The following is a 15,455-nucleotide window of genomic DNA, read 5'->3' as shown; positions in this document are numbered from 1 at the left end:
TGAAAGCAATGAAATCCAGTATCGTTTTTAGGTAGGGTATGACACAAATTTGGTTTTAGGAACATGATTTTGAAAATGGGGCTGGGAAGAAACCAGTGGCAGGGAGATCATATTGCAAGACCTCTTAATAGATGTGATTGCTTAATAGTCTGATTTGAAGCATGGAGGGGAATGGAGAGAATTGACCAGATTTAAGAAATATTTTTCAGTTAGATTTAAAAGAAGATCAGGAGGGCAGGGTTCATGTTTATTTTGCATATTGCTGTGTCTTACTAACATCTGGCACAATTTCTGGTGATCAATAGATGTTTTTGAGAATGAATGAATGAATATCTCATGTTGTATTGTTAGAATTTCCTCTCATCCCCTTGAAATTGTTTTACTTTCTGGAGCTTCCTTTTTGGGATTGTGCCTTTTTTTTCCCCTAAACTCTAAGAAAGTAGTTTTCAGTCAGTCTGGAGTATATAATTAAGTAGGTCCAATTTTTCTCTTCTTTTAAAACTATTTTTAATTCTAAGAAGTATGGTCACCTTTTTCCTATTGCTTTTGATATACAGCTAGTTCTTGCCTGTTGGTTGACTTAAAAACATAGTAGCAATCTTCACTATTTTCTGAAAGGGGAAATTGTCACTATAGCAATTTAAGCATCTGTGGAGTGCTTGATTTTTTTTTTAAGATTTATATATTATTTATTTATTTTTGGCTGCGTTGGGTCTTAGTTGTGGCACATGGGATTTTCATTGAGGCATGTGGAATCTTTCGTTGTGGTGTGCAGATTTTCTCTCTCTAGTTGTGACGCGCAGACTCTGTAGCTATGGTGCGTGGGTTCCAGAGCACGTGGGCTCTAGTTGAGGCGGGCAAGCTCAGCAGTTGTGGCACACGGGCTTAGTAGCCCCGTGGCATGTGGGGTTTTAGTTCCCTGACCGGGGATGGAACCTGCATCCCCTGCATTGTAAGGCGAATTCTTTACCACTGGACCACCAGGGGAAGTTCCAGGAGATGCTTGATTTTAACAAATGAACTTAATAGCAGTTGTTGATGTAGTGAATATGCATCAGAAAAGCATCACGCTGTTAATACATTTTGCGTATCATTTCACTTTTCTCCTTTAAACTCTACTCAAGTGCACATAAGCATCCTTACAGTAGGACAAAAAGCTACCATTTTGAATGCCTACTGTTTGCCAGACCTAATAGTATGCGTTTTATGTCCATTACTTCATTGAATTCTTTCATCAGTTACATTTTACAGATAAGGGATCTGACTTTCAAAAGAATAAATAACTTGTCTGTAATCACAGGTAAGTGGTAGAACTGGAATTTTGGTTCAGATTGTTGTTCTCCAAATGTGTGCTCTTTTTGCTATTATATATTTTATGTTTATGTGTGCCTATGTACCTGTATTTATATACACACAGACATACATGTATATATGTACATATATGTATATATATATTTCACTATTAGATTTATCTTATTTTCATAAATATTTATTTCTCCATATCCAGTTTCGTTTGAACGTTATCTCACTTCAACTTTTCATATTTCTCTTATTTTGGATTTTCTCTTACAATTTTAGCCTGTAATACACACAACTCTCATTGTTTAATAATGTTCTAATTCCAAGTACTTTGAGATGGTCTTATAACAGTAAGGAAAATAAGTTTATCCATTACTGATTTATATTTCTTAGGTTTTGATGGACATGTTTGATCAGGATGACATAGGCTTGGTTTCTCTTTGTGAAGATGAACCTAGTTCTTCAGGTGAATTAAACTACTATGACCTTGTCAGAACTGAAATTGCAGAAGAAAGACAGTATCTACGGGAACTAAATATGATCATAAAAGTGTTTCGAGAAGCTTTTCTTTCTGACAGAGACCTGTTTAAACCTTCTGTAAGTACCTTTTTGGGTTTGAAATTCTGTCTACCCCAAAAAGTCATATAGTAGCTTAAAATCATAAATAGTAACTTCATATACTTTATGAATATGTAGAAAAAATATTGTTTTACATAGTATTGTGGGGTTGTTTAGCTTTGTCTATTTTTCATTTTTTTCAGATTTTTTGTTGAAGTATAGTTGATATACAATATTATATGAATTAAAGGTGTACAACATAGTGATTCACAAGTTTTAAAGGTTATACTCCATTTATAGTTATTATAAAATATTGGCTATATTCCCCAGGTTGTACAATATGGTAAGTTCCCTACATACATACCTTCAAGTTGCAAACTTTCAAAGATGCAAACATGCCCCTGTATGCCAGCTGTTGTGCTGTACTACTGTACTTTTCAAGGCACTGTACTGTAAGATTAAAAATGTTTTCTTTATATTTTGTGTTTGTTTTTTATGTATTATTTGTGTGAGAAGTATTATAAACCTATTACAGTCCTGTACTGTATAGCCGATTGTGTTAGTTGGGTACCTAGGCTGACTTTGTTGGACTTATGAACAAATTGGACTTACGAACCTGCTCTCGGAACGGAACTCGTTCGTATGTAGGGGAATTGCTGTATATCCTTGTAGCCTATCTTACACCCAGTAATTTTTACCTCCCACTCCCTCACCCTATATTGCCACCGACACCCTCTGGTAACCACTAGTTTGTTCTCTTTATCTGTGAGTCTGCTTCTTTTTTGTTATATTTACTAGTTTGTTGTATTTTTTAGATTCCACATATACTTGATATTTGTCTTTCTCTGTCTGACTTAATTCATTTAGCCCTCCAAGTCCAGCCGTGTTGCTGCAAATGGCAGTATTTCATTTTTTTTCTTATGGCTGAGCAGTATTCCATTGTGTATATATACCACATCTTCTTTATCCATTCATCTGTTGAGGGACACTTATGTTGCTTCCATATCTTGGCAGTTGTAAATAATGCTGCTATGAACATTGGGGATATTGTGTGTTTTTTAATATGTGAATTGTTATACTAATATATAATAAGTGCAGTGACAATGAAAATTAGACACAAAATTAGGGGGGGTTACACTGGAATAAAATATTTTTCGGGCTTCCCTGGTGGCTCAGTGGTTAAGAATCCACCTGCCAGTGCAAGGGACACGGGTTCGAGCCCTGGTCTAGGAAGATCCCACATGCCGCGGAGCAACTGAGCCCGTGCGCCACAACTACTGAGCCTGCACTCTAGAGCCCGCGAGCCACAACTAGTGAGCCCACGCACCCTAGAGCCCATGCTCCGCAACAAGAAAAGCCACCACAACGAAGAATAGCCCCCGCTTGCCGCAACTAGAGAAAACCCGCACGCAGCAACGAAGACCCAACACAGCCAAAAATAAAAAATTTAAAAAATAAAAGATCTTTTTCTGCTGTGCAGTATTTGAGATTTATAGTCATTCATTTGAAGATGGTGAAAGAAATGTATGGCCTAGAAAAGAAAGACTTATGCTTTTTCCTGTCTTTTGGTAAGTACTTTAGGGTGTAGTTTAAAGTTTTACTAGTGGAACTTTTGAAGAATAAAAGTTTATACAGAATGTCAAATAAGCAAAGGCAGAGCTCCACTGTTGGAAGACAGCGTAGGAATGGGGTGAGTAGGATGGGGATCCAGGGAGACTTGTCCATGCTTTTCCTACCTCTCTAGGTTCTGAAGTCCACTCTAAGGAATCTAGCTAGACAAATACTGTTTTGTGGGGGGGTGGGTGGGTGGGTTAAATTTAGATTTATTTTTCTTTCCTTCATTTCTCATGTGATCTGTTTTTTCTTAGATGTCTGAGTGTCTTTCACTTTATTTTTTTAATGACTTTTAAAATTTTTATTTATATTTTTTATTTTTGGCTGCATTGGGTCTTCGTTGCCGCGTGCAGGCTTTCTCTAGTTGCGGCGAGCGGGGGCTACTCTTTGTTGTGGTGCACAGGCTTCTCATTGCGGTGGCTCCTCTTGTTGAGGAGCACAGGCTCTAGGTGCGCGGGCTTCAGTAGTTGTGGCGCACGGGCTTAGTTGCTCCGCAGCATGTGGGATCTTCCTGGACCAGGGCTTAAACCCGTGTCCCCTGCATTGGCAGGCGGATTCTTAACCACTGTGCCACCAGGGAAGTCCCTGAGTGTCTTTCACTTTAAATATTTGGCTTTTCTCTTACTTCCTGACTTCCTCCACCAAATAACTATTACATGAGTTAATAGAAGTGATGCTCAGACACAGCTGGCCGAGTGCTTAAGATTAGGAACTGATTTAGCTTTTTTTTCTTTTTAAAATATTTATTTATTTATTTGGTTGCACCGGGTCTTTGTTGTGGCATGTGGGATCTTTTAGTTTCAACATGTGGGATCTTTAGTTGTGGCATGTGAACTCTTAGTTGTGGCACATGGGATTTAGTTCCCTGACCAGGGATTGAACCCGGCCCCCTGCATTGGGAGCAGGGAGTCTTAGCCACTGGACTACCAGGGAAGTCCCTGATTTAGCTTTTTCATTCTTAAGGTGTTTTTAATTGGCTTTTATCCTTTTTTAAAAAATGCATATTTAGTTTAACATTTGATAATAACTCCTACTGGACACACTGCCTTAAGTAGTCAACATTTTATGTTTTTTAAAGTACTCTCCAATTTTGTGTGACCCTTAACAATTCTCTGAGATAGGTAGGACAGGTATTATCATTTCTACCTTACCGGTGAGGAAATTGACATAAAATAGTTATGATAAGTTATGGAGGTTGAACTTGAATTTTGGTTCTTTTATACCACAGTATAATTGGGTTTTGTCTATAGTAGCGTGAAAAATTAAAAGCTTAACAAATGCTGTTAGCTAATAACAATTGCTGCTAGCTAATATTATCCTCGTTGCCGTTTCTGTGTCCCGTCAGTTTTCATTCCTCAGGAATTAATTTTTATGGGTCTCTTTTCACTGAATTTGTGCTGATTTGATAGAAAATTTTTATTATAATACTGAAGGGTCAAGAGAAAGAGAGAATCCCTTTTCTCTATCTCTATATCTACTATATTTTTTCAGCATAGATGAGACTGTAAACTTTTGAAATAAAGGCCATCTAAGGTCAGAGCATAGAACTCAGTAAATATTTGATAAAAGAATGAATGACTCTTGATCTTAATTTACTCCTTTGGGCCCTACTCCTATGTTTTCAGAAAGCTCACATTTGTGGAAGGCCTAATATATGCCAGGAGCATTTTATAGAAATCATCTCATTTAATCCTCTTAAGAACTTTATGGGTAGGTATTAATGTACCAGCTGTGTGACCCTGGGCAAATTACTTAACTGCTCTGTGCCTGTTTCCTCATTCGTAAAATGAGGATGATGATAGTATCTATCTAATAAGGCTGTTTTGAAATTACATGTCAAGTAATCAATACTTACAGTAGTTCCTGGAACATAATAACAAGGAATGTAAACTGTTATAATTGTCATTATTGTCCTAATCCAGGGTCACTCATCTAGCAAGTAGTGGGGCCAGGATCCAAACTCAGGTCTGTCAGTTTCCTTAATCTGTGATGCTTTCATTACAAGATGCAGAGTGAATAAAAATAGTTGGCCATAACCTGGATAATCAGTCTTATGGTCTTTTTGTTTCCAGAGGACTTAACATGTTTTAACCCAGATAAAAGTCACACCTGAGAGCTTGAATGAAATCTTTAATTCCTCCTCAAATTCAAGAGACACGCCACATATTGTGAAACCACTTTGTGTCTGGATTAGGAGTCAGATCTTCATTTTGATCCCAGCTTTTGTCATTAACCAGCTCTGTGAGACCTTGATCAAGACTTTTAGCACTTAGCCAATTTTAAAATACTCAAATGCCAAAATTCTTTATGTAAAGAGTTGCTTAAATCATCCACCATATGAGATTTACAGTAAATTTACTGGAAAATATAGATTCTATATAGTTTTGTTCAATAATTCTAAATCTAATCCAAGAGGTTTTAAAATTTCTCTTCTTTATTCATGATTGACTTTTGCTATAATTTGGAATATATTCAATATTTTATGTCTTGAGATGTATGTGATTGGGTGAAAATAATATCCTTAACACTTACATTACTTATATTTAGTAATTCTTAAATGAAATTCTCAAACTGACATGCCTTACTTAACCTTCCTTTTTTTTTAGGATATTGAAAAGATTTTCAGTAACATTTTAGATATACATGAATTGACCGTGAAACTTTTAGGTTTAATTGAAGACACAGTTGAAATGACTGATGAAAGCAGCCCTCATCCCTTAGCTGGAAGCTGTTTTGAAGATTTGGCAGAGGCAAGTTTACAAAACTGGTTTCTCATTAAAGTCCTAAGTGCTGTATTAAGATATTGGTAAGATATTATTTGTGAAAATTAGAAGACACTGCTGGCTGCTATAAAAAATACTTACGATTTAACCAATAGCAAACTAAAATTACATTGTCTTTATGGTGACACTTTATAGTGTAATTATGATAATATTTATAGCAAAAGTTAATAGACTAGTAATGTTTAAGATTTTTTTTTTTTTGCTGTACGCGGGCCTCTCACAGTTGTGGCCTCTCCCGTTGCGGAGCACAGGCTCCGGACGCGCAGGCTCAGCGGCCATGGCTCACGGGCCCAGCCGCTCCGCGGCATGTGGGATCTTCCCGGACCGGGGCACGAACCTGTGTCCCCTGCATCGGCAGGCAGACTCTCAACCACTGCGCCACCAGGGAAGCCCAAGGTTTTTTTTTTTTTTTTTAATGGCAAATGCATTTAAGGTGAAAGAAAAGAAATTTTATTGACCATAGCTGTTTAGCTTTTGTGGATTTTAGTCTTAATTTCCAAAAATGAAAAAGGAAGTTTATATTTTTTTCCCAAAGTGCAAATCATATTTTTGTTCTTCAAATGATTATAAAAATAACGTAGCTCATTGTAAAAATATTCAGAAAAATATAGATGAATATAATAAGACAAAAATAACTTCATTTTGTAATACCTAGAGATTAGTTATCTTTATAAGATTTATTTATCCTTATGAACATTTGTCTACATATTCATACAAACCTGTGTATATTTACAAAAATAGGATCTTACTATTTTATAACCTGCTTTTTTTCACTCAATATCTTGAACATTTTCCATGCCAGTAAATATACTTCAACACAGCTTTTAAAGTCTGAAAGTACCATGTTCTATGGAGACACTATATTTTAACTATTATTATTAAGCATGTAGGTTTTTTCAGTTCTTTTTGTTATTGTAAACAATACTAACAAACATATTTGTATAATGCCTTCATAGCCTAGTAATTATTTTAGGATGCAGTCCTAGAAATGGAATTGTGGTACTAAAGACTAGGTACATTTTTAGAACTTTGAAACATTCTGCCAAATTTACTTCCAGATAAGTTCCAGTATATGCAGGCCCTCTTTTTACCCATACCTTCACTATCCCATTAATTTTTGTTATTACCCCATTAATTTTTGCTAGTCTAGTAGGAAAAAACAATATTTCATTGTTCTTTGATTTTTCTTTTTTTTTTTTAAACTAATGATGTTATACATCTTTTCATACTCATTGGCCATTTTTATTTCTTCTGGAAAACAGGTATTAAAAGTGCTTTCTTCAGATATTATGTAAATTTGCTAGTTTTATAATCTCTTCCTAATTTTTCTGAAAATGTAAGTCACTTTAATTACATCCATTTTGTAGACAATGGAACTGATAGTATAGAAATACTCAGTTACTGACACCTAACTGAGATATTCAGGCTTGCTCTAAAGTTTTTTAATATTGTGATATCTTAGCATATTAATTTGTAGTCTGGTTGCTTGTTGTACTCTTAAAGATATCATGGTTCAAAAATATGTATTAAAAATGTATTTTCTAATTTTTATTTTGTGGTAAACATATAACAAAATTTGCCATTTTAACCATTTTAAGTGTACAGTTTAACAGCATTAATTAAATCCATAGTATTATACAACCATTACCACTATCTATTTCCAAAACTGTTTAATCACCCCAAACAGAAACTCTACTCATTAAGTAATAACTCCCTATTCTTCCCTCCCACATAACCCCTGGTAACCGCTAATCTATTTCTGTCTCTGTGAATTTGCTGATTCTAGATATTTGATAAAGGTAGAATCATTACAATATTCTCTTGTGTCTGCTTATTTCACTTAGCATAATGTTTTCAAGGTTCATCCATGTCATAGCGTGTATCAGAACTCTCTTTCTGTGACTAAATAATGTTCCGTTGTGTGTATGTACCACATTTTGTTTATCCGTTTATTTGTTGATGGACTCTTGTGCTTTTTCCACCTTTTTGGCTATTGTGAATAATGCTACAGTAAACATTGGCATATGAGTATCTGTTTGAGTCACTGTTTTCAGTTCTTTTGAGTATATACTTAGGAGTAGAATTGCTGGGTCATACGGTAATTCTTTGTTTAGCTTTTTGAGGAACTGCCAAACTGTTTTCCACAGGGGCTACACCATTTTGCAATTCCCACTGGCAGTGGACAAGGGTTCCAGTTTCTCTGCATCCTTGCCAACACTTGTTATTTTCTGAAAAACATACTGCATTTTTAACATACAACAATGAAACAAATCTTAGTTCTGGCTAAACATTGGAGATGTTGATTATTATAAAATAATAGGAATTTATTTCAGTATAAACATGGACAAAATATGGGCAGTTTCTGTTTTGTTAGTTTACTGTATGTTAGTCTTTGCTTTCTTTTTCTAATTTTGAAAAAGTGGAGAGTGGATAAAACAGTGGGAATATCACTTTTTGCTTCCTTTGAAAATAATCCTCAGTGTAAACTCATTTCAACCTAGGTAAACCTAACTGAAATTTCAAATCCTGGCCTTATTTTACTAATAAGTACACCTTTTGTTTATCTGGGGTAAATGTGCGTATACATTTTAATAGTTTGATACTTGTGACCACAAGTCAGTGACCTAACTTAAGACCAGTAGCTTCTTGTCATCCATTGCGCAAGGTCATTACTTACATTTATTAAACATTTCCAAGTTACAGCCATAGTTATTATTTGTCCCTGAAATAAAAAAAATTCTGAAACCTCATGGAGGACTTAAATAAAAATTTGCCATTAAGTAATCTGTGCCATATTAGTAGAAAAGATGTTCTTTTAAACCTAACACGTTTTCCTTTTTAAAAAAAAATAGGAACAAGCATTTGATCCTTATGAAACATTATCACAGGATATTCTTTCACCAAAATTTAATGAACATTTCAGTAAGTTGATGGCCAGACCTGCAGTGGCTCTACACTTTCAGGTAAACTTAAATTGAATGTTATTTTTAATAAAGCGACTAAAGAAATATTTCACCAGTCCTTCAAAATCTGTTAATTGTAAGCCTATTCTAGGTTGTTTTCTGTTTTCTGTCTTGAGTTCTTTCAATTTGTCCTTAATGTGGAAACCTTTTATAGAATACCATCACAAATACTGATTGACTAGAAAAATCTGGCACATTCTGGATCTGAGATGTAGAGATGAATATGGAGAGCTATTTCAGGATCTTATTCCCTACAGGAGATAAAACCAAAATCATGAAGAGTGGAGAATATCCTCACATATATTCATACAGATTTCTCTATCAGGCCTGTCATTTAAAGGAGATAGATATATAAATGGAGAGTATGCAAGTTAATTGGTTCAGTAATGCAGTTAGATAAAATGAGAGTAAGTGGAGAGAGAGTAAAAATTATATTTTTACTCTCTCAACACTTAAAGAAGGTAACGCTGGCATTGATGATCCTTGACTACTACTTCCTGCATTTAGACTGGCTCTTCTCCCTTAGCATATGAATATGGTCAAATCTTTATTGTCCTAAAACAAGCGAATAAATAAACAAATCTTTGTCACTCTAGCTCGTCCCCTTTTTGTTTTTTCCATTTGTAGCCAGTTGTCTTCATATTACTTTTTATCATTCTCCATCAAACTGCTACCATCTGTGTTCTAATCAGGATGTAACACTAAAAACTGCCCTTGACAGTAAACTTAACCACCAAATCCTGTGGATATTCTGATTTCATATTTATGTCTGTAGTATTTATTAGTACCCCTGTTGTCCTTTTTGACTCCTGTGATACTACTTACACCTAATTTTCATCTTCTCTGGTTTCTTCTCAGTCTCCGTAGTTGCAGGTGTTACCCAACTTCTGTTAGCAGCCCCTGCTGTTCTATTCCTCTGTGCTATCCTTCGGTGACTTTATCCATGCCCTTTGCTTTCACCTATATGCTGGTGACTTCCTATTTGTATTCTCAAGTCATAACTTTCTTTTGAACAGTGGATGTATGTGTGTGTATGTATATACTTTCGTATAACCAGCTGACCTTTGAACTAATTCATTTGAATATCCCACGAGGACTTCAAATATAAATGTTCAAAACAACTTACCTGCCTCCCTCCTTTACTGTGAGTTCCCATTATTATCATCTTCTACTTCTGCTCTACTCAAAAACTTGTCAACTTGGAATAAAAGTTACACTTAATTCTCAAAATTTACTTAATTGAAAGAATAATTCTTTAAGTTAAATCTTATATATTCATATAAACCATGGAGTAGGCATTAGTTAAATGGAAAAATCTGCTTATAAAATCTTTGCATACTCATCAAAAGCACTCACAACATTTCTTGTTTTATTCTTACTTTATTAGTAATTCTTACTATGGGATTTGAATGGGATTTGAAATTTGAATTTAAGACCCAATTATTTAAGCTGTTGTTCCAGATATTCAGTAAAATTCAGAGTTAGATATAAAACCCCTTTTCAGGCCAAACTCACTTGTACTGTATTAACTTAAAACAGATTCTTCATTTGTAAAATGAAAAAGTAATGTTTTCTCAAAAAACTTTAATAAAAGTTTTTTATTAAAAAAAACACAACAAAACTTCTTTAGAAGATGTAGGCATACTTTAAGAATATGAGCTTTGGAGTCAGAACTTCTGGCTTTGAGCCAATTAATAGTTGTCTTACCCTGATCAAGTCACTTAATCTCTGAGAATCAGTTTGCTCATTTGTAAAATGATGATGATAATGTATACCTCTTACGGTTATGAAAATTAAACAGGAATACACTAAGCACATTTGGCACATATTAAACAGTCAGACATTAGCTTGTGTTGTTTTTAGAGGACTCCTTACACTATAAACACATTGCGTTAATATTTTAGAATGCACTTTAGTAGCTATTTCAGTGCTAATTAACAATACAAATGATTTTTGTAGGCTAATTTTAAAGTTTCATCTTGGTTCCACTTAAAGCACTGTATGTAAAATATACAAAATTATATCTAGCATAATCTGTATCACTATCTTAAATGATAAAAGAAATTAATTTCTGCATATCCTGGTAAAAGTCTGTTGAACAAATTATAGTTTACTTGAGTTAACAATAGGTGAGAGTTATGGGAGGGTTTACCTATGAGTATATATTTTAAAAGCAGCATCTCGAACCCTTTCTTCACTTTGTATATTGCTTCTGTCTGTATTTACCTGATGAGGAGAAATACCACTTTAAATAAGTCAGCCTTAATGACATTTAAAATCAACATGAGTAACTTTTAAATGCCTTATAAATTTTAGAAAATCATTTATTCTGCAGACTATTAGTTTTCAAAACTGGGATATACCTAACCCTAGCTATACACTAAGATTTTCCAGGCAATATAAGGGTACAGATATATTTAAGGGAATTAGTTTCTAGTCTAACCTTGTTTGTGTTGTTGCATTCTCTTCCAATTTTTCTTACACATTACTTCTTGTCATATTGAATTTTTCATTATGCATTGATCCAAGGTGTAAAAACCTCCAGGGTACCAGCCAGGGAAAAGAAAAAAAAAAAAAAGGATTGCTCCTGAAGGAGAGTTTATTGAGTGCAAAGCCAAAAGGGTTCCAAAAGCAGGGGATGGGGTGATTGTGTTAAAAACTCTCGGTAGTTGAAATGTCATATCTACCTTTGTCTTGTCATGTTTATCTAAAAATTAAGAAATGAGAAGTTTGTAACAAGGGTGAATATTACCTTTTTTAAAAAGTACTTCATCATTCATTGGACATTGTGGTAAAGGAGAGGTGAGGCTTGTAAAGTTCTCATACCTGCATGTTTTATGTTAGAAACAGAGGTTCTTCCAGATGCTTGCTGTATGTAAGACTGTGACATTAACATGTGTATTTCAAGTTAAGAATGAAGTCAGACTTGTTGCAGAAATTTAGTCTTATCTGGCTATTTATTTTGACATTGAAGATTGGCTTTATCAGTTAAGTTATATAACAGACATTTTTCATAAATTAAATGAGCTAAATCTGAAATTTATTTGATCATTGTTTGGTGAAATATATTTAAATCACATCTACAATGTACCACATCCCCCAAAACACATTCTTTGTAACTACTTAAAACATTTTTAATAAAATTGACATAAAAATGTGTGAGACAGTACATAGCTTTTCAGCATTCCTTTAGGGTATGTGGATGCCAAAACTTTTGAAGAAAAGCTGAGAAGAATATTGTTAAAGTTATTTTAGCCATGAAAGATGAAATGTATATATTTAATTATCTGATAACTTAAAGGAGGAAAAAACTTGATTTACAGCACTTCAATTTCAATATAGAACATTCTTCCTGTTATAGTTTTGTTAGTCTGTATCTTGTATTCTTTTTTGGGGGCGGAGTGGGGGTCACACTGCGCAGCTCGTGGGTTCTTAGTTCCCCGACCAGGGATTGAACCCGGGGCTCTGGCAGTTAAAGTGCTGAGTCCTAACCACTGGACCTCCAGGGAATTCCCTGTAACTTGTATTCTTAAAATCTGCTTCTGTTAGGCACTACTGTTACATAACCTTGATATCAGAGATATACTGTTTTTTGTCTTTTTGCTTTGCAGTCCATTGCTGATGGTTTTAAAGAGGCAGTTCGTTATGTCCTTCCACGCCTTATGCTGGTGCCAGTATATCATTGTTGGCACTATTTTGAATTATTAAAGGTAAGATGAAAGCTTCCTGAGGCAAAAAAATATTTGCATTTATGAGGCTTAAAACCTTTTTTTAAATCTGATGTTATTTTCCATACTTTTTATTCATAAAAGTAAAGTATCTTAAATGTCTCCCTTCTTTCCACAGACCATAGAGAAACGCCTATATTTTTTATCTTCATATCATTTCCAAGTGGTAGATAGAGGAAAGTGTATCTTTATCATTTGATAATATAAATTCTCAAAGTAATAACATCATAAAAATGTTGACTTTTTAAAAATTATATTTTGGAGACACACAGCAACAATGGTTTAACTCTTATTTTATATAAGTAATTAATAACTTTTATGTATAGCATTGTTCTAAACTTCCATCTTGTTATAACTTGTCAAGAAAAACACTTTAAAGTTGACACCTTTTCCGCATGCAGTATGCAGTGTAATAGCTAGAAACCAAGCAACAAATTAAAAAATAAAATTATGGTAAAAGTTGAACTCTTTTTAAAGATCAGTACACGTAAAAATATATTGAATTCCTAAAGTTCTAATATGTAGTATAAACTTTATTATGATATATTATATACATAGAGAAAAGTATAAAAACATAAACATGTTTTATAATAAATAAATGTAATGCGTAAACACACCAGAGGTAAACCACTACCCTGACTTTAATGGTAATTACTTTTTTGCTTTTCTTTACTTTAACCACCTATGTGTATATCACTAGGAATATATGTAGCCTGTTTCTGAATTTTTTAATCAATTGGATCAAATTATATATATTATTTTGTGTCTTTTATCTTCTTTCAAAGTTATATTTGTATGATTCATTGATGTGGTTGTATGTTGTTCTAGTTTAATTTTCTTCCATTGTTTGAATAAACCATGATTTATTTATCCTTTCCTGGTTGAACAACAGTTTTTTTTGTTTTTGTTTTTTTGCGGTACGCGGGCCTCTCACTGTTGCTGCCTCTCCCGTTGTGGGGCACAGGCTCCAGATGCGCAGGCTCAGCGGCCATGGCTCACGGGCCCAGCCGCTCCGCGGCATGTGGGATCCTCCCAGACTGGGGCACGAACCCGTGTCCCCTGCATTGGCAGGTGGACTCTCAGCCACTGCGCCACCAGGGAAGACCCTGAACAACAGTTTTTTGCTATTACTGATAACACTTGCTATGGACATTCTTTTTATATCTCTTGGTACACATGTGCATGCATTTTGTGTCTCTAGAGTATATACTCAGGGTTGGAATTGCTTGGTCATAGGGTGTGCATATTTTCAGATTTAATAGATGATGTCAAACAGTTTTCCAACGTGGGTTTTACAGTTTATACTCCTACCAGAATGCAGGTGATGTCTCTCTTTATGCATATTATCATATTTTAAAATTTCTGTCATATGGTGTATTTATAATGGTATGCGGTGTTTTTAATTTGTATTTCTTGATTATTAATGTGGTTGGGTATATGTTTATTGGCCTTTTCGATAACCTTTTATAGGGTTATTCAAGTCTTTTGCCACTGTAAATATCTTCTGTGACTTGTCTTTGCATTTCATATTTCTATTTGTTTTTCTTGTTGTGCATTAATTAAAACTTAGTATATTCCATATTTTTTCTGAGTTTAGTTTCACTGATGAGATCTATGTGTGTAGGCTTCGTACGACTAATACATTAGCAGCCCCAGATGTATATTTAGATTCCTAAAATTTTTTAGAGAATGTTCATGTCTAATTGTAAGTCCTATCATTAGTCTTAGAGTTGCCTTCTAATATTTGCCAACATTTAAAAATCCCGGCTTGACTATAATTGAAGCTTACTTTTTTCTCCTATCTGGATGATTGGTTTTTAAAATCTCTTCTGAGATCTGAATCTAAAATCAGACATTGACTATGATGCCCTGACTCATCCTGAGGCCACAGCTACTTTTACTACCAATTAATTACTGGACTCCAAGTACTCTTAGCCATTGTGACTGGGACTAGTAGTTGGTCAGTTAATTAAAAATAAGGCAAAGAATCATAAAAAAGAAATATGCACATTTTATTTTAATAAATACATACACACAAAACCCCTACAAATGAACATTTATATGTATTTATATGCTAATCTGTTGACTTGGAGTAAAACTTTTTCTTTGAGTATGAATCTTGCTTAAGTACAAAAAGTATCTTCTATGATTTCTATTTTCCCTTTCTTTTAGATGGTACATAAACTTGAAGATGCTTGTAAAGCAATCTGAGTGCAGATATCTTTTAAGTATTTATAATTTTTCCAAATCTTTTATGATTATCTTCCCTATACCTTTTTTTTCTTTCTTTCTTTTCTTACTAGTCATGCATTTTATGCACATCATTGTATACATGTCAATCCCAATCACCCAATTCATCCCACCCTCACCTCACCCGCCACCACTTTCCCCCCTTGGTGTCCATACATTTGTTCTCTACACCTGTGTCTCAATTTCTGCCCTGCAAACCGGTTTATCTGTACCATTTTTCTAGGTTCCACATATATGCGTTAATATACGATATTTGTTTT

The 15,455-nt window shown here is 34.4% G+C and overlaps 1 protein-coding gene across 2 annotated transcripts in view; it reads left to right on the top strand.

The window, feature by feature from the left end:
• SOS2 (SOS Ras/Rho guanine nucleotide exchange factor 2) overlaps nt 1-15,455 on the top strand; it is a 99,577-nt gene that overhangs the window by 37,863 nt on the left and 46,259 nt on the right. The window contains exons 5-8 of one of the 2 annotated variants that reach the window (XM_022570623.3): nt 1,693-1,896; nt 6,078-6,221; nt 9,107-9,217; nt 12,829-12,927. In XM_022570623.3, coding sequence (XP_022426331.1) covers nt 1,693-1,896; nt 6,078-6,221; nt 9,107-9,217; nt 12,829-12,927 — 558 coding nt within the window. The remainder of the gene's footprint in view (nt 1-1,692; nt 1,897-6,077; nt 6,222-9,106; nt 9,218-12,828; nt 12,928-15,455) is intronic. The other variant, XM_089906097.1, reaches the window with a different exon arrangement.

The sequence above is a fragment of the Delphinapterus leucas genome, chromosome 2 (assembly GCF_059928025.1).
Source record: "Delphinapterus leucas isolate spDelLeu-1000000601 "Yukka" chromosome 2, BTC_Dleu_Yukka2, whole genome shotgun sequence".
In the NCBI taxonomy this organism is placed as follows: domain Eukaryota; kingdom Metazoa; phylum Chordata; class Mammalia; order Artiodactyla; family Monodontidae; genus Delphinapterus; species Delphinapterus leucas.
The sequence above is the reverse complement of the archived record's forward strand: the minus strand, read 5'-3'. Positions and strand labels throughout refer to the sequence as shown.